Source organism: Liolophura sinensis, chromosome 13 (assembly GCF_032854445.1).
Source record: "Liolophura sinensis isolate JHLJ2023 chromosome 13, CUHK_Ljap_v2, whole genome shotgun sequence".
Taxonomy (NCBI): domain Eukaryota; kingdom Metazoa; phylum Mollusca; class Polyplacophora; order Chitonida; family Chitonidae; genus Liolophura; species Liolophura sinensis.
Window position 1 is genome coordinate 1,582,466 of NC_088307.1, and position 20,702 is coordinate 1,603,167.

The 20,702-nt window shown below is 38.7% G+C and overlaps 1 protein-coding gene across 1 annotated transcript in view; it reads right to left on the reverse strand.

The window, feature by feature from the left end:
• Window positions 1-1,553: 1,553 nt before the first annotated feature.
• The window catches only part of LOC135480110 (endoplasmic reticulum transmembrane helix translocase-like), a 44,273-nt gene continuing 25,124 nt past the window's right edge, over window positions 1,554-20,702 (reverse strand). The window contains exons 15-26 of the mRNA XM_064759868.1: window positions 19,869-19,977; window positions 15,915-16,024; window positions 14,922-15,014; window positions 13,830-13,926; window positions 12,735-12,799; window positions 11,386-11,511; window positions 11,002-11,119; window positions 10,296-10,492; window positions 8,949-9,091; window positions 5,789-5,900; window positions 5,273-5,416; window positions 1,554-3,620 (exon numbers count right to left, since the gene is read on the reverse strand). Of these exons, the coding sequence (XP_064615938.1) occupies window positions 3,513-3,620; window positions 5,273-5,416; window positions 5,789-5,900; window positions 8,949-9,091; window positions 10,296-10,492; window positions 11,002-11,119; window positions 11,386-11,511; window positions 12,735-12,799; window positions 13,830-13,926; window positions 14,922-15,014; window positions 15,915-16,024; window positions 19,869-19,977 (1,422 nt within the window). The 3' untranslated portion in view covers window positions 1,554-3,512. The remainder of the gene's footprint in view (window positions 3,621-5,272; window positions 5,417-5,788; window positions 5,901-8,948; window positions 9,092-10,295; window positions 10,493-11,001; window positions 11,120-11,385; window positions 11,512-12,734; window positions 12,800-13,829; window positions 13,927-14,921; window positions 15,015-15,914; window positions 16,025-19,868; window positions 19,978-20,702) is intronic.

Sequence of the window (20,702 nt, forward strand, 5' to 3'; positions counted from 1 at the left end):
CTTTATGATGAATCAGTATAATATGTGTGTAATATTAACAGAGTAATCCGCTTCAATAGCAATTTCTAGCATCACTAGGGCAACAGATTTTGGCAAATTTAAGAGATTATTTTTTTTTGAGTGTATATTATTAGGATGTTATGGTTTTAACATTGTCATATTGCAAATGATTCATCGAACATGTTTTACTTGAAAAAAATGACGTAATTTCTACACGTAAAAAATTAAATTAAAAAAAGTGAAAACATAAAAGGGCGTTTTTAATACTTGGCCAGTTTTTGTACGGTTGCTTTTTAATCAACAACAATTCTCTTCCGCTTGAAATATTTTAGAATAATTTATTATAAGGCAAACACTTATCAAAGTGCTTAGTGCCTGGGATAAGCCGTCTGCCTCTGGCAAGTTACTGACCAACTTTCCCACGTATGACTTACACACACATGCACACTATACTGACGACAAACGGTCTCCGACAAACGTCATAGACTGCGCAATCCGTCAGACAAGCATCGTCGTCAGCAAGGTTTACGGATGCAGTAACACCCCTCGCCTCATCAGCTACCTGACAAACCTTCTGACCTGAGAGAAACGCGCAACCCTGATGTTGGTTGAAGGATGGACCTCTTCCTGAAGAGTTAGGAAAGACGGTCTGGACAACGGGAGATTGAGAGGTAAATGACCTTGAGAAAAACTGCTACTCTGTCCTATTATCTTACAAACGGCTTGGTCAGCGATAGCCTTACAGTAAATGACCTTTACAAAAACAACAAGATAATAATTTTGAAGATAATAATCAGCTTACAAATGGCTTGGTCAGCGATAGCCTTGCAGTAAACAAAAACGACAGTCCTATTGCGTTTCCCTTTTTTTTTGGGGGGGGGGGGGGTAATAATCAGCTTAGAAACTGCTTGGTCAGCGATAGCCTTCCAGTAAATGACCTTTACAAAAACAACATCCCTATCGTGTTATTTTGAAGATAATAATCAGCTTAGAAACGGCTTGGTCAGCGATAGCCTTCCAGTAATTGATCTTTACAAACAAACAACAGCCCTATCTTGTTATTCTGAAGATAGTATTCAGCCCACTAATGTCTTGGGCAGCGAGAAACTTAATGTCCTTGACAAAAACAGCCCCGTTTTTCTAAGTGAATGTATGTTATCAGCGGTTAGGGCAACGACAGCCTTACTGTACATGTCTTAGAGAAAAACTATAGACGTAACTTATTGTTTGGATGTTATTCAGCGCACTAACGAAACAAGCGAAGATAAAGGAGGTGAATACCTACATAAGTAACTCGATACTGTAAATCACATCCACAAAGGGTACGGTGCAAGGTGATCTGTTCTTTGAAGGTGCCGCTATTTGAAAATTTTGCTATGGGGAAAATTAACTTCCTTAGATGTTCATATACAACAGTCCATCTTATCAACTTGATACACATCATTATTTTCAAATGCATTCCGAAAAATATTTTTATATATTGTGCAGATTTTAAACAATCAATCCCCAAGACATTTATAATCCATCGTAATATTGTAGTGTTTTTTGTTGTTGTTGTTGTTGTTGTCGTTGTTTTGTCACCAACACTTTGACACCGAGGGCATTCTATCTTGTCCCCAAGCCATAGTCTTCTTAGTAACATGCACAATCACATGTTTACCTATTGTCATATTTGTTTCTTTACTTGACCGATGTTTAACGTGTTTTTCTACGATGGCGATCAGTTTTATGGCTGGATGAAACCGGAGAGCCACTTGTAAACCACTGGCCTTTGGCAGGCTACTGACAACCTTTCCCACGTGTGACGTACAGACAGGCACACTACATCAGTGGAAGACAACTGGTCTTTATCAACAGGCAAGCGCCCATGGACCGCAATTTCTCACCAGGAACAGCCAGACCTGGAAATTTACAAATTCCATGTCCCAGACCGGGTCTTCACACGCATCTCGTGTGACTTAGTGATTCAAAAGAAAGACCCTTTTAACGACCTGGCCACGGCATGCTCTCACCACGGAGGTATATACCTCCACGCTCCCACCAACAAGGTATACGCAGAGGCAGTGTAACGGTGCAATGTAAAATTTTGGCATTTGGGTGTCTAAGAAGCATGTTTATAAAACAAAGAAAATACCCATCAATGAAATGAACTTCATTCTAACTTCTATCAGATATTTATGGTGTTCTGTACATTTCTATAAACACATACGCTTCCAAATTCTTGCCTCATAAAAACTTAGCATAAATAAATTCTTATTTCCAACAATTTGATATATATCACATAATCTATGCACGATGCCATACCATAAGGGACTTGACAAATTGGCCTCCGCAAACTTTTGTACACACTTACGTTCAGATCGTACTTACACTGCCCAGGCCGGAACCTCACTTACCTTTTGGTACATATATTGATCCAATTGTTACGAAATACATCATATAAAATCACAACTACACACAAATATAGGTGTTTCTGGGTGAAAATACAATGTTTAATGGAGGGAAATGAAAGCTTGTAGTGTCATCCGTAAACAATACCATGTATTTGAGCCTTAAGGCCAATTTTAAGACTGACATACTCGAATGCATTTCATTCTGTTAGAAAAAAAAAGAGTGCACTACATACAAGAACAGTTGTTTTTGGTTTGTCTGATAAGAATGACGCAGTATAAAAGCAGTTCAGTCTAAAATGAATAAACCGTGGACTGATGTTGACCACTGTTTTGGTGATTCAAGCTTTATTAACCCCAGATCTTGAAAAAGAATGTGTCCTGTTTTGATGTTCTCCTTTGGTTAAGAACACTTCACCAGAGATTAACTGATTACAGGTAGTTAGAAACACAAATACTGAACAGGGTCCATACACTTTACAGACTTCAAATACCCAGGCTCCAGAAATCAGTTCTAGACACTTATACAAAACTAAACCCATGTGAAATGACTTTTTTAACCAATTTCAAATATGCTGGATAGGAAATGTCGCCGTGAGAATCTCAGCTATGACACAGTGGCTCAACTTAGTCACATTATATACATGTACATCAATCTACAATATGTATACCAAGTTGGTTCACAATTTGATGGCTTTTCTACGTCCAACTACAAAAATCTTCATCGTTTTTCAAGGCCTGGGACAGACTCCTTCGATTTCCAAGCTTTTCAGGGACCCACATAAACCAGTGTTAAAACTATACTCGAGTACAGAAGAAACATGGAGCCCTGTATCCAGTTTTGGTGACTTTCATTTCTTCCAAACTGAAGTCATAGTTTGGTTCACAAACACAACTGAGAGGATTCTAAAAGACCGTCAAAGTCCTAAAACGTTAATTCCCAAAAAGGGCATATTTATTGGTAAATAAATAAGATATCAACCTGCTTTCCAAACAAACCTCCAAACACCAACAGGACTCTCAGAAGAAAATGAGCAATTTAGTTGCGATAGAAAGTTCTGGGTCATTAACAGTAATACATATTACATAATTAAACAACTTAATTTGTATTCCCTATGTCTTTCAGCCTGTCCGTAGTCTCCCTCTCCCAAACACAAACTGCAGGATTCGGTCCACAACAAATGCTGTTGAAATGTCCGCTGACAACACCAAGAGAACAACTACACAAAACTGAAACAGAAAGTAACGAAATTAAACTTTCAGGCCACAACAGTGAAAGCCAAGTGGAGTGTCAGACTGGAGTGTCATTATCAAGTCCCTATCAAATATACTGGATGAATAGGTATTTATTTATTTTATTGATGCTTTACAAATTATTCAAGAATATTTCACTTGTTTGATGGCATTCAATTTTGTGCGTGGAGGAAATTGGAGTGCACACGGAAACAGTAGAGGCCAACCTTTGGCAAGATACTGACAACCTTTCCGTACAGACATGCACGCTGCATTCACCGAATAAAAGCCCCACCCACAGATAAGACATATGCAATTACCCAACTTCTTCAACCACTTCAACGGCCCCTGCAAACCAATATTTGGAAACATTCTGAGAGAACTGTGGGGTGTTAAGAAATAATTTGCACAGTTTTATGAAGCTTGCAGAACACACGTAAATCATTTTTAGTGTCTTTTTCATAACACACTGTAATTGTATGCACAAATTCCACTAAAAAAAGTGCTTTAGTGGTTGAAAGGTTGAGGATATACAATATTTGATTTGTTTGTGTTTCACACCATCCTCAAGAATATTTCATGTACAGAATCCCGTTATGTTTAATGGAGAAAAATTAAACAGCGCCATGAGAAAAATACTCAATGGCTTAAACCACTATATTAACAGCACAGCTGGATTTGAACACACAACCTTATCATTGGTCCCGGGCTATTCATCAAACGGCCCTGCCAAACTGCACGTCAGCGAGACCCTCAATACAGTATTAACTTGTCATAAAACACAAAATGTAAGTACATGTAGTCAGGCATTCCCTTTCTTCTACTCAAACACAAACAGAATGGTCAGCCTTTCTTATCTAAACTTATTTGGGCCAAAACTGGCTAACCTAGTTTACAATATAAAAATGAAGATATCAAAGCATTACCACATGAATGTAAAAGCTTTCAAAAGCTTTCGACCCTTACAGCCCGGTTCTCTGAAATATCGTACTGTCTATCGCTGTCTTTGCTATGATGATTCGCTCACAAACTGGTAACATAGTACCCTAATTCTTCTAATTTTTGGCAGATCTGGTCTGCTCTTATTAGCTAATATTAATATTAATATTAACACTATGAATACCTGTCCTGAAAACTGGAAGAATAAGGGTACACATAATAAGAGAGCAATGGGCAATCCAGCTGGGACGTGAGTACCCTGACATGGATCACCTTCCATCACAGCCAATCAGGGACTATTCTGCCTCCTTATACGTCTACAGGAAGTCAATCATTTTTATATGTGTGCATGCCTTTGATGGTTTAGTCATGAAAGTGTCCACCTCAAAGTGAAGAGATTGGGATTAAAACCCCGGTCGAAAAGACCAAAGGCTTACTAAAAGACATACTAAAAATAGTACTTGTTGCTGCTTTCAGCACTGACAGGTTAGAGAAAGCAAACAGAACTGGTTTGCCCGGTGTCAGTTTAATGTGACATTTTGGGGTGTCATGTCTGGTGTCTTTGGTGCCACAAGATGACACAATATATATATATATATATATATCTACACACATATCGCATGACTCCTCATCGGCGTAAGCCTGAAAAATTGCTAAGTTTCACATAAAAATCCAACCACACAACCATGTTTAAGTACACATGTACTTACCTCCTCTGGTAATGTGACTAACTCAAAATGGTTGTTGACATCGGGCACAACTCCACTGGCCAGAGCAACGATTGCTGAGACGGAAAATATCAAGCTAAAGAGCAGAGGCTTGTTTTCTGTCAGCCCCTCCATGAATGGAATCCCCTGACGACAGAAAATAGTTTATATGACAGATATGTTGTGTTGAAAACGAGTCCAAGAGGAAAAAAATTATTTTAAGTTGAATTAATCAGTATTTCAAAATTATCAATTAAAAAACTTTTCATGAGATATTAAAGTGAAAGGTCTGAACTGTCAAAAATAGTTTTTAGAAAGCATCATACTGTGGCAACAATAACTAGTGATTTTCATTCAGAAGATCACATGAAAGGTATGGGGTTCCGCCAGCACTCGCGAATATACAGAAATAATGTCATCAATGGACACAGTTGATACCCTAAACCAGCTTAGTGCCCCCAATACAGGCTAAATTCCAACTCTGTGTGAGGATGAAACAGGCAACCAACAAGTTTTTACCTTATAGTTAACTGCAAATGTTGAGACTTGTAAAGCCATGGATATGATATATACAGTTGTGTTGAGTATAGACGGTTCAAATTCCTTCTCTAAATCCACAAACTCTTCCTCCCTAAAAAAAACAAAAAACAAAAAAAACCAATCTATACGGATGGTTAATCGGGGTTCACACCAGTATCCTAACAGAACACCTCTGGAAATCATTCAGATTATTATTATTATTATTATTAGTGAAAAACTGCAATATCTCAGAAACTGGTAAACGTAGAAAAACCAAAGTTTGCAGTCTTAATGAGGAACATATGAAGCAACTTTTGGCATTTTGTTCTGTTTTAACAGTCACATGATGAATCTAAAAAAATCTTCTCAAAAAAACTAAACCTATCCAGAAAAACTCTTTTTTTTTTACACCTTTTAGGTGGATCGCCCTACCAATATTGCAAAAAAAACTTTTAGTTTGGTATGCTAATAAGGCCAAAACTGACCAATTAACTTGGCTCAAAACTAGGTGAATTTTTAAAATTGTTTAAATTCATTAAAGAAACACACTACCTGGTGCCCCTTGAGGTCACCATTGCAAATATACAAGAATTATTTTTGTACTTTGTGTTATTTTCATATTATCAAAAAAAAAAGAACAACAAAAATTAGACAAACTGTCCTTTGTAAATAAGACAGGAGCTTCATGCTAGACTGCATAAAACCATTCACTGCAGTTTATGGTCGGAACGGGTATCAGCTCTGCAACAATGTATTCTTTCTGTCCTTTGTGTCTTTGGCTACCAGCAGAAGATCAAAGCCACTTAATCTCTATGCTAGCCTTCAGTACTTGACCAAAAGTAAATGATACCTGGCAGTGTGGGGTTCAAATCCAGCACATTTCTTTTCATTTTTCTGGTGTTTTTTCCCAATTATCATGAAGTCTATCCACACCATGCTACCAGAACTGGTAAAAGACTAGTGGCGTTGACCCCGGCAACAATGATAGATAGCAGTTTTAATTTATTTATTTATTTTTTCAACATTACTACTTTTGAAGCATTTTTGCAACAGATACACCAGAGAATGTCTGTGTCTTGTCCTGAAGTCTGAATACAACGGAATGTTACTTTAAAGGCAAAGAACACACTAGCATGAAGTACAAATCAGATAAAAGACCATTAAATATTGTCCGGGAAAATTGTTTGATTTATCTTTTTAGAATATTTTCGATCTTGTAAAATGCATTTAAAACTTTGGATTCTACTGTGGCTCTTACTGACCATGCTGGAAACAGTGATCTCACTTCAGCTTTTTGCCACTTAACACATAGACTGCTATATTTCATCGTTCAAAATGCATCTTCATTTAGCGCTTTGAATGCTTTCAACAAATGGCCCCTGAAACGAACTATTTTCAAGCCAAAAATATTGCTGTGACTTTACTGATACTCTCTGGGTGCCCACAGACCACCATAGAATCTTATGTTTTCAATGTATTTTACTCGGTTAAAAAAAAACAAGGAAGTCGTAGAGGAAGCCACCATGAACTGGACTTGAATTCACAGCGACCGCATAGGTGAGATGCTCCTGGGTCACTCCGTTGCGCTGGCAAGCTAACCACATCGACCCGAAGGCAAACTGATACGAGTACATGTTTAAGTGAATGCTCTGACAGTGAACACTAAACTCATTTTTTTTTTGTATCAAACATATTCATATTAAACACACACAAAACAGCTAATGGATTTAAAATACAAGCACATGACAAAAAAAACCCTCACTTTTGGTTAGAAAACAAAAAAAACTCATTACCACAGGTAAAATTATCTTTAAGATCCATCTGATTTTTTGGAAAAGGCCTTTTAAGTACATGTAAACAAAGACTGGTGTAGAACAATGGTGAAGTAAGATTCTCTATCAATGTCATTACAGACCCATACCTGAATCATTTATTTGTGATTCTAAACACTGTAAAGCACCATATTCGAGAATATATGGGAAGGTCTTTTAACAACTTGTGGAGGGTTGTGGGTTTCCCCAGCCCAGTTTCCTTCCATCACATTACTGGCCTCCTCTCCGGTCATATATGGGAAGGTTTTTCTACAACCTGTGGAGGATTGTGGGTTTCCCAAGCCCAGTTTCCTTCCATCACATTACTGGCCTCCTCTCCGGTCATATATGGGAAGGTTTTTTTACAACCTGTGGAGGGTTGTGGGTTTCCCCAGCCGAGTTTCCTTCCATCACATTACTGGCCTCCTCTCCGGTCATATATGGGAAGTTTTTTTTACAACTTGTGGAGGGTTGTGGGTTTCCCCAGCCCAGTTTCCTTCCATCACATTACTGGCCTCCTCTCCAGTCATATATGGGAAGTTTTTTTTACAACTTGTGGAGGGTTGTGGGTTTCCCAAGCCCAGTTTCCTTCTATCACATTACTGGCCTCCTCTTTGGTCATATTTGGGAAGTTTTTTTTACAACTTGTGGAGGGTTGTGGGTTTCCCCAGCCCAGTTCCCTTCCATCACATTACTGGCCTCCTCTCTGGTCATATATGGGAAGGTTGTTTTACAACTTGTGGAGGGTTGTGTGTTTCCCCAGCCCAGTTTCCTTCCATCACATTACTGGCCTTCTCTCCGGTCATATATGGGAGGGTCTTTCAACAACCTGTGGAGGGTTGTGGGTTTCCCCAGCCCAGTTTCCTTCCATCACATTACTGGCCTCCTCTCCGGTCATATATGGGAAGTTTTTTTTACAACTTGTGGAGGGTTGTGTGTTTCCCCAGCCCAGTTCCCTTCCATCACATTACTGGCCTCCTCTTCGGTCATATTTGGGAAGTTTTTTTTACAACTTGTGGAGGGTTGTGTGTTTCCCCAGCCCAGTTTCCTTCCATCACATTACTGACCACCATCGCTTAAGAGAAATATTCTTGAGTATGCCATAAAACACCAATAAAATAAATAAATAGATAGACAGATAGATATAGTGATAAGCAGGCCATGCTTGTGGAGGACAAGAGGTCTTCAATGAACAAATGGCCACAAAAGTGACGTTGACCACTTATAGTCCCTCAGGACCCCCAAACAGTTAGAGCAGAGGAAACTACAAATTTTTCTGCTGCCCAAGGCCTGGTTTCTACCTGCACTGTGTGTCCTAACGACTGCCAGTATGTATGAATTAAGCTTACCTTGGAGGTGACCTGGCTTTAGACTCTTGTACCAGGTAAACTAAGGCAGTAAAATGTACAGCAAACTGGAGAAACACAGTCAATAAAGTATACACATTGAAGATGTTTGGGAGTGGTCGCTCCTTGGACAACACCTTAAGGGGCTAAAACAGAAAATGACATTAACTGTTACAATGAAAGAATACAAAAAACATACTGCACAAACTACTAAATGTACATACCCCATTGGCCATAAAAATAGTTGCAAGAGATTGTTTGTTCACAAATGTTAATGGAGGCACAGGTGCAAAACTTAGGCCAATTTCAATGAACAACAATAGTAATCTTCAAAATGTGGTATTAGTTTGATGAGCATGGCTTAATAACTTCAGATATCACTTTAACAAACCAGTCACAAAATGAAGCTAAAAATCCATAACCCTACCAACCTTAAAGAAATTGGCCAAGGTCAAAAGAAATTGGCCAAGGTCAAAAGAAACTGACCAAGGTCAAAAGAAATTGGCCAAGGTCAAAAGAAATTGGCCAAGGTCAAAAGAAATAAATGGGTTCTCCCAAATGCATAACTGTACATTTGTGTGGAAATCTATAATAAGTGTCCATGATGTAGAGTCTTAACAAAGGTGTCTAAAAACAGGCCAATTTTTGCCTCAATGAACTATAAACCAACCCCCAGCCTTGGTTATTTACGTGAGCAAACTTTGAATTTTAAAGGAATGATCAATATCACTCCCTACAACAAATCATACTAAGTTCAACACGTCGTTCATTGGTCTCCGTTCCTAGTGGTAAAAAACCAGTGTACTTGTCGGTCTCCGTTCCTAGTGGTAAAAAACCAGTGCACTTGTTGGTCTCCATTCCTAGCGGTAAAAAACCAGCGCACTTGTCGGTCTCCCTTCCTAGTGGTAAAAAAACCAGCACACTTGTCGGTCTCCGTTCCTAGTGGTAAAAAACCAGTGTACTTGTCGGTCTCCCTTCCTAGTGGTAAAAAAACCAGCACACTTGTCGGTCTCCATTCCTAGCGGTAAAAAAACAGCGCACTTGTCGGTCTCCCTTCCTAGTGGTAAAAAAACCAGCACACTTGTCGGTCTCCGTTCCTAGCCGTAAAAAACCAGTGTACTTGTCGGTCTTCGATTACTGTTGGTCGGTTAACATTTTGCGGTCATGCCTTTTTCATTAGTTAGAATATTCATCGTATAAGCTCTGCACAGGACTACTGAACCATGAACAAACCGGAGCAGAGAAACAGCAAGATCTATCTGTAGATGTAAGTTATTACTGAGTAAGAACACTCAGTAAAGGTTCAGTTACAAACACATAAAGCTGGGAATACATGAATGAAAGTCTCACCTTTGACCTTGAAATAAATAAGAAGCATCCGGCCAGGAGCAGCCCTTGCATGGTGGCCTGGCTGTCACTGAACTTGATCCCATCCAAGTAGAGAACACTCTGGCTGTAGGCAAGGATCAACGCATTCAGCGCCAAGATCTTGAACATTTGTAATGTGGTCACCAGTGTGCACCGGCCCTGCTTGATGATGTGACAGACTAAGGGCAAAAGAGAGAGAGAGAGTGGTCACCAGTTTGCACCGGCCCTGCTTGATGATGTGACAGACTAAGGGCAAAAGAGAGAGAGAGAGTGGTCACCAGTTTGCACCGGCCCTGCTTGATGATGTGACAGACTAAAGGCAAGAGAGAGAGAGTGGTCACCAGTTTGCACCGGCCCTGCTTGATGATGTGACAGACTAAAGGCAAGAGAGAGAGAGAGAGAGCTGTTTAATGACCTGAAATCCTAGACAGCTTCCCATCACTGTGTATAATGACAAGGTGTATCAAAACTGATCAATTTGTTTTTTCATGCAATAGTTTGAAGAACTGAAAAAAGACTGATCTTACTATTTAACGCACTATTGAACAGACATTGGCATGCCATAACTCCTATAAAGATACTGTGAATTCCTCCACTGCCACAACAATGACTGTGTGGTTAGCGAAAAGTTCTTGAGTATGCTGTTAGACAATATCAAAACTGAAGGCGGACAAAGAGCTGTACTTACTGCCCATGGGTGAAGAAAGTTTAGAGGTGAATGGTGAAGCTATGCTGGCATCCCCTAGCCTAACTACTGAGGCTTTCTCTTCCTCCTCCATCTCTTTTAGCAGATTCTGGAGTTTTTTCTGTAAAAGAACAGAAAATTCCACTTATGGACCACTGCACATTTGGCAACAGCTAAGCAACCCAGTACATTCAGACACACAAACAATCAAAGACTTTATTCCACAAGTTAGACCAAAATTAATAACAAGTTTATCACTATACTAGGTGACACCACTGACACAGCTACATGTATATCTTTTCTGCACCTTTCTGCCTGCCTGACATTTTTTTTTTCTGACTCTGTACTTTTTTCTGCCCAGATGTACTTTCAGTGGTGAATACTCACTTGTGATGAAGGAATGGCTTGGTTACCGCCCCGTGACTTGCTGGCCCGACTTCCAATTTTGCCCCTGGCCGCCAGAGCTGCCAGTCTGTCATTCGGTGAACTGCTATCATCCACACTGCTGGATGGCTAGAAGAGAAGAAGTCATGCATGTGTCAAATTTATCATTTGGGGAACAGCTAGCATCCACACTACTAGGTACCTACAAGAGATCAAGTCACACATGTGTCAAATTGTTTACTTGGTGGATATGGACTAGTATTGTCCACACAAGAGATGAAAGTCACACGTGTCAAATTTTGTCATCTGGTGAACTGCAATCGTCCACACTGCTAGATGGCTATAAGAGATGAAGTCTCAAGTGGGTCAAATTTATCTTTTGGGGATTCTGCTGTTGACATCCACATTGGCTATAAGGGATCAAGTCACAAGTGTGTCAAATTTATCATTTGGAGGGGGGGGGGACTTCTGTTGATGTCCACACTGCTAGAAGGCCATAAGAGATCAAGTCATACGCGTGTCAAATTTAGCATTTGAGGGAACTGCTGTTGACGTCCACATTGCTAGAAGGCTATAAAGGATGAGTATACATGTGTCAGATTTATCATTTGAGAGGACTGCTGCTGACGTCCACACTGCTAGAAGGCTATAAAAGATGAGTATACACGTGTCATATTTAGCACTTGAGGGAACTGCTGTTGACATCCACATTGCTAGAAGGCTATAAAAGATGAGTATACATGTGTCAGATTTATCATTTGGGGGGACTGTTGTTGAAGTCCACACTGCTAGAGGGCTTTAAAGGATGAGTGTACATGTGTCAAATTTATCATCTGAGGGAACTGCTGGTGACATCCACATTGCAAGAAGGCCATAAGAGATCAAGTCACAAGTGTGTCAGATTTATCATTTGGGGGGACTGCTGCTGAAGTCCACACTGCTAGAAGGCTAAAAGAGTCATATGGGGGTCAAATTTATTGCTCAGAAAAAATCACAGAATGTTTTATAATTACTTAGATGATGTTTGTTTACATTTTAACATCCATTTGTTTTTAATTTATATATTTATTTGACTGGTACTTTATGCCATAGTCAAGAATATTTCACAATGTATACAATGGTGGCAGCGTTATTGTAGGAGGAAGCCGGCAGTGTCTGGGGGAAACCCATCATCATCCACATGTTGCTGTCAGACTTTCCCAAGTACAGCTGGTGAGGAGGCCAGCATTAGCTGGGCTGCATTGGTGAGAGGCTCCTGGGTCATTGTGCCGTGCTGGCACGCCGGCCACCTCGGCCACAGAGGCACCCATTTGTGTTGAATAAAAGTCCTGTTTGACTGTCTGTATGCTCACCTCTTCTTTCTTGGCTTTCCTCCTATCAGGAGGCCTCTCTGGGGCATTGGCTAACAAAGCCACTCCTGCAAAATACACAGTATTACACGGATTATAACCAAAATATTTCCCTTCCTATAATATTCTTTCTATTTTTCAAAAATAAACAAAAAAAGAACGACACAGAACATTTCAAATTTTCAGCTCTCACCATTAAAGGAATGAATGGATGACTATGGCTTAATGGTTATTACATCAGCCATATCGTGGCGAGAACATGTTTAAAACAAGAATATGTTTAAAACAAGAACATGTTTAAAACAAGACGCAGTACATAGTTTTTGACATGATAAAGAGAACATTCAAAATAAAACAAAATATACAAACTTTGTTTAAAGCCAGTTAGAAAGAACAAAACTTTCGTTAAAACTCAAAAACCACAATAAAATTATACATTATCTAGAGATGTGTACATATACGTATACATAACAAACAACTACATTTTTTTATTTTTCATTAAATTACACCTCATGATAACACAACGTTTAAGGAACACAAGACTAGCTACCTACTCAGACTTTATCATTTCTCTGTGTTTAAATATAACTGTCACATGACAAAGACAATGATTTCCAGTGGTTCCATGAAATTCATGTGCCTCCCAGAAACATGTATTTACTCGCAGGTCAAACTTGTTGAATGACCTGAAGTTTTGCACATGACTAAAATTGCACATTTTGCCTGATTTCAAAAGTTCCAAAAATCTCAGACAGGCATTCTGATGATTAAAGGCAGGATAATATCCTACTTGAAAAATGAAAAGCTTAAGTACCAAAAGTAATATTTTATGGCATTCATTTGTTTTTCAAAATGGACTTTTTGAGGCAAAATTTTAGGTCATTTTTTAATACCGTAAAAATTACGTGACATGACTGGAAGAGCAATGATTGAAATAGTATTTCATATTAAGGCCACCTGAATGACCTTACACATGCAGCTGTCTGTTTAGTCTCATCAAGGTCTCCAACAACAGTGCATGTAACAGTCACAAGACAAGCAAGCCCTCATCCAAATCTTACACCATTGGTCCCTTCTCCAACACATAAATGTTCTCACCGACATGAGCGTGTTTTAAGGCCCCCACATCATTGGTTCCGTCCCCACACATCAGAGTGGTGTATCCCAGGTCCTTCAGTGTCAGAATCACAAACTCCTACAACCCAGGTCAAAAGAGCATCATGCAGACGAAGGTACAGGTACATGTAAAAGTCCTGGTCATTTACACCACGGTCAAGTTAACAGCTGACTGATTAACTGGGCCCAGTTGTTTAAAAGTGTATCAGCAGTTAAGCCCAATATTAACATAAGTCTTTCCCTTATATGTCTATGACAGGGATCAGGTTTATGGCTTGAGTAAACAACCAACCTTAGCCAGGTACCGGACAAGTCTCCTGACTTAAAACTCTGGGCCCAGTTGTTCAAAAATATATTACCTAATACTGGCATTATGTCACTTTTTATATATTTAGCCAAGATTTAGCCAAATTCAGCAACAAATTTAGGCCATATTTAATATACTGTTATGCAATTACTTTGGGGCTAAGTACTAAACTAAAGGCTTGGCTTAAAGTTAAATCTGGTATTTAGTCCTAAAATTGTTTTTGAACAACCAGGCCCTGGCCACAGCAGCTAGAGCTGGATTTGAACCCTCGACCACCTTGGTCTAGGGCCTGATAGTCACAGCCACCCGTTGATTTAACCATCTGAGGCAGCTGAGCCTCTCTTTTCACAGACTGAGCCAGCCTGCTAGAACCCCTGAATTAAAATTTGCTGACAGAGTTTGAACTGTTCTGGCTATTAAATCGTTCTTACTTGTAACAATTTTTCAGTCATATCACGAGGAGGAGTCAGTAGGAGCGTGTACATATACTGTGTTTACTTGTGACAGGACGAGTCCATGCCGTCAAAGTGCTGCTACCACTCAAGTATCATGCAGAAGACACCAGACATGACACTCCACCCAGTCACATTCTACTGACACCGGGCCAGCCAGTCCTGTTTCCTTGCTCTAGCCTCTCACTGCTGAGAGCCAAGCAAGGCAGCAACCCAACCCGGGTTTGATCCCTGGCATATGTGTTTGGATGATCTGTACACCTAGACAATAATCGACATTCTTGCATTCAAACAGACAGATTTGTTTGCACTTACCTTTTGCTTAGGAGCTACTCTAGCGAATACCTTCACGTGAGGTAAGAGCTTTCGTAACAATTTCATATTCTCATTTTGTAGATATACAATCGCCTGTATAATGTAAAAAAAAAAACAAAAACAACACAAAACATAGTAAGTATTCAAAACAGTCCAAAAAAGAATAAAAGTTATGATATTGATTGACAATGACAATAATAGGCTCAATTTCATCACAGTTCTTGTTTTAAAAAATAATTCATTTACATATTTATTTGAGTTTTCACCTCTAAAATGGTGAGGTTTACAGCTGGAGGAAAACCATAGTAAGTCACTGCCTCCTTCCCTGGTCTATGTACCTGACAAACCTTCTGGCTTAGACAAAAACCGCTGCCAAACCTGGAAAAGCTGGGATCAAGTCTGCAACCTCACTGGTCAAGAGTCTTTCCTGTGAAGAATATATTCCCAGTTTTCTCCCACCATAATGCTGGTCACCGCCATATAAGTCAAATATTCCTGAGTACGGCGTAAGACACCAATCAAATAATTAAACTTATTTGTATAACTATTTCATTAGTGTTTTTGTACTGTACTTTTGTACTGAATATTTCACTTTAATATACGATGGCAACCAGCATTAAGGAGGGAAGAAACCAAGCGCAGATCGGAGGAAACCCACAACCATTCGCAGGTTGCTGGCATGCCTTCTCACTTACGGCTGGAGAGGAAGCCAAGCCAGCATGAGCTGGACTTAAACTCACAGTGACCACATTGATGACAGGCTCCTGGGTCATTCCGCAGAGCTGGCATGCTAACACTCTCGGCCAGGGAGGCTCCAATTATTACATAAATAACTAAATATGAAGAATACAATGTCCCACGGTCCCACAAAAGGAGAAACAGAAAGTCATCGGAACTCAGAGCTCTTTTGTCTCTAATCTTAAGATACACTTTTACTTTATTAAAATACCGTACTGTTTGATTGTGTACATGAGATTCAATGTCATCACTTACCTCCCCTGTCAAACACAGGTCATAGGCGAGCAATAAATCCTTTTTGAAATCTTCAGGTTGTGCAGGAACAATGATTCTATCATCAATAGATTGCCAGTGCCAAGCTGAATCTGAAAAAATATTGGTTCCACTCATGTAAAAATCAAAACAAAAACACAAAGGTATCTAAAATCTCATCCACGCCTAGAACTTCTCATTTTTCCTGATTCTGTTAATTCTATTCATCTTAGAAACATGTTTTGCCTCTAAACAACCATTTTTCTGAGTGAATACTTTAGACTGCACACAGCATCACCAGCTCAGAATGCAGACACAAAACACGGTTAAGGCATATTTTTCATGCTCGGAGGTTATCTATTTGTGACCTCCGTGCACAAAGGCTAGTCACCCTTTCAGGGCAGTGTTTGGCTTATCATGAGCCTATCTTTCTGGTAGTATCCTTATAATAAACCTACGCACAAAAACATTATTTGTACAGCAACAATTTGACAAAAACTGGGTTTCAGCTCGATGCAGAAGAAAGAAATCCATAACGCAAGTTACAAAAGTGAAACACCTGATTTCTTGGATATGCTGTCAGCACATTTTACAACTTTTTATCTTCTGAGGGTGACAAATGATGAACATTTACTCTGTCAGTTACAAAAACTGTTCTTCCCAGAGGCCCTCTGACAGGGTGACAAACACGACATGTTTACAAGTAAACATTTACAATGACCAGACAAATAGTATTACAGTATATTAACTGTGTATATTTGAAAATGGGTTTTTAAGCATTTACATTGTGTATTTTAAGCATGGTCAAATGAAACTTTTTACAGAAGACTTTTGGAGATTTTGACTCTTTAAGTGCCTTTGTAATGAGTTCCACAGTTTTGGACCATTGTATGCAGGCTTTGTTTGAGGAGGGGAATGGCACTTGGAGACTACCATTCGTTGTTGATCGGAGATGTTTTGTAGTTGCAGAGTTGACAGATTTAAATAGTGTATTCAGGTATGTTGGGCACTTTCCGTTTAGTATCTTATACATGTAGGCTCCTTTTTGCTGGGAAATTTTGACCTGGATACAGAGCCAGCTTAGTTGCTTGAAAAGGTTGGAGGTTGGTGTTAAATAAGGGGCATTTAATATTGGTCTAGCTGCTCTCTTTTGAAGTTTTAAGATTCTTTCTATCTGGTACTTGCTGGTATATCCCCAGATCGTACAAGAGTAGTTGATACATGGCAGAATGAAGGAATTATAATACAGAATTTTTGCATATTTTTTCAGTATGTGTTTGTTCCAAGTTAGGTTGTGATCTTTTCACAGACAGAATCAATGTGGGAATTCCAGTTAAGGCTTGGATTCATATGAAGACCATGAATTTTGTCAGATTGTACGCGTTTAAGACGCAAACTCTCCATTTGTTCTACGTCCTGACTCATAGCAGCCTCTAATTCTGTTAGATTTGTGCCATGGTTATATACAGTGGTGTCATCAGCATACAAGCCAATTGTGCTCATGGCTGGGCATGACAAAAGGTCATTTACATAAATTATAAATAGTAGGGGGCTTAGAATGGACCATCCAGACAAAAAAATTGTTTTGGGGTCAAAAAAGTATGATTTCATGAGTTTTAGTGCAGTATTCTCAAGTTTGTAAAGTTTAAGTTTTTGTAAGATGATATCATGATTAATCGTATCAAAGGCTTTTTGAAAATCAAGCTTGGCACAAGCTACAAAATGTCCTTGGTCAATTGAAGCTAGCCATGATTACACCATTTCTGTCAATGCATTTCGGCAGGAGTGCTGTGCTTGGAATCCTGACTGTCCTTCGCAAAGTAGGCTGAAATTGGTCTGATAATTGTACAGGTGATCATGAATGTATCTTTCGATAATTTTTGATAAGGCAGATATGATAGAAATTGGACGATACTTTTTGCACTGTTCGGTCTCTCCAGTTTTGTATATGAGCACCACCTTAGCTACTTTCCATGCTTGAGGGAACTCCCCTGTTTCTAGACATTTATTTATTATAATTGTAACAGGTTCTGCAATCACAGCAGCACTCATTTGAAGAAAGGAAGGGCCAATCAGGTCAGGGCCTGTACTTTTTTTGACTTCAAATTCACATAAGTGTTTTTACACAGATTCTATGTCTATCTTTGGTAAAGTGAACTTTGTGCCTTGTGGGATTTTTCCACCTACAAACAGTTTTCATTTTTCATGAGGGTCCGTAACTGGTTTAATGTTGTTAGGAATTTTTGGTTTGGTTAGTTTTGACGGAATGTTAGCAAAGAAGCTGTTCATTTCATCTGACATAAGTTTCTTGCCAGTGAAGAAGTGATCATAGTTTGGATTAATTAGATATTTTAAGCTTTTCTGGGACTTGATTGTTGTTGTTTTTAGGATCCATTTCTCTTAACACTTTCCATATATTCTCCTGATGTTTGTTGTTTTCTTTGATCAGTTCTTCAAAGATATTTTTCCTTGCTTTTTTCAGCAAACAGTTGGCTTTGTTATGCCACTTCCTGCATTCTCAAAATCTTTTTTGGCATGGTATTGATCCTGCAACTTTCTAGCATTGACAGTTTCTTCATCTTTTAACCATTTTGGCAGTTTTTTAACTTTTTACACTCTTTTCTCTAATTTGTGCATGATTATTTAGTGTTTCACTGAATAACTGAGTAAAGACAGTCAGTGCCTTATCTGGATTCTTCAAATTTTATAGCTGACCATGGCTTTTCAAGTAAATCTGATAGAAAAGATTCTATATTAAAGTTTTTTAGATTTCCATATTTAACAGACTTGTGGGTTTGATCTTTTACTTTTATATACCAAGCATACAGGATAGTGATCAGTTATTGTCACTGATCACGTAAACATGATCCATCAATGTGCTTGTCGCATTTGTTACTCTGGTTGCTTCTGTGATAACCTGCTGAAGTTGATATGTTCTAAAGGTTTGTTCCCACAGCTTACATGCATTCTTTACACTTAAGAGATCATAGCTGAAATCTCCAGACAGAATAATTTCTTTGGATTCTATGGAAGCAGTGTCCATCATTTGTTCAAAATCATCTAACCACGCAATCCTGGTGATCTGTATATAAATCCAATTAGTACGGGTTTGACACGGGTAACTCCACTTTCAATCCAGACCACTTCTCAGATATCAGACTCGAGATCTTTGCGACGTTTATACTGGATATTTTCATTTATAAATAGAGCAATCCCCCCTCCCTGTTTAAGCGGTCTATCCTTTCTTGCCAGTTTGAAGCCGCTAATATTTATAAGTTTCTCTTGGTCTCTTTTCTTGAGTAAAGTTTCTGTGCAGGCAAATATGTCTGCTTCGTTGGATGTGGTTGAAAGAATTGATCTGAGTTCATCAATTTTTGGTTTTATATGTTGAATGTTTTCAATAAAGTTCTCCTATTTATTTTAAAAACAAGATGACCAGGTAAAATGTTGGGATTACTTCATGTATCTCAAGAGCGAAAGTAAGACTGATGGTTCTTCAGGACAGAAGACAACAATACAACAATACCCTGATTCCTTAGCCTTTTCCCAAGAACAACTTTCAGTGCAATTTATGCACACTTGTAATTTGATTTTGAGGACAATACTACACTGTATGGATTGGTCAATTTCAGGGCTTCTCAAAAAGTGTCATTTTATCAGTCTACACAGAGTAATGCCCTCAGAATCAGCTTGAATAAACACCTTGCAAACATGTGAAAAGGTTGAAGAATTACAATAATAATTCTTAATTAAACAAATTTGAAGAATTACAATAATAATTCTTTTATCAGGCTGAGTAGTCCAGATCACAAATCATTAGAAGAAATAAAAGAAAAAGAAATAAAAAAAAAGAAAAGAAACAAAAATGCAACATGTTAAACAGGTGCACTGCATAATAAAGAATAGATGATCAGCATACTGTATAAACATACATGTACAACACAATGTAGAATGTACCTGAATCATTGGGAGGCTGGAGAATCAGGGTGGCCTCCTTCCTGGTAAACTTCAGCTCTTTGGCCACATGACAGGCTGTGAGAGGGTTATCTCCTGTTATCATCACAACCTGAGGGGTGGGGAAAGCTCAAAAAGTCAAGACCACCTCTTAACCCCGAGATCATTATTATCATCTTGGATCATTATTATTGGCATGTATCATTATCATTGTCATTGATTATCATTATTATCATGGATGACTGTTATCATAGTTCATTATTACTATCATGGCTCATCATTATCATGGATCACCATTATTATCATGAATCATTATAACTATCATGGCTCACCATTATCGTCATAGAGCATTATTATTATCATGATCACTATTATTATCATGGATCACCATTATTATCATGGAAGTACATATCGGACAACAGGCTCCTTGTCTGAAGAACAGGCAAAGTTAAGTGATTTCACACTGGTTTTTTAACTTGCAAATTTCCAGGATTATACACATTCTTCATTACATTTGTGCCTTTTGTCATATTGTAAAACATCTCACCTACATGAAGCTGATCAACTTTATCCGTAAAGGACAATAATGCTCATGTACAGCAATAAGTTACATCTAGAGGGACAAGTTAATGCTTTATTAGGAGACAGCTTGACAGAAATTTCTTCACAATAATAATACCATGGGAAGGCGGCATATTTTGTTATTTCTGTGAGGCGATGCTAGTGTGAAGTGTCGAGCCATTGTTACATCAAAAGTAGATTGTGGTGCAACATCAACAATGTTCTAACCTAGCTATTTCTATTGTAACGTTGTACTGTCGTTTATGTGACGCCATC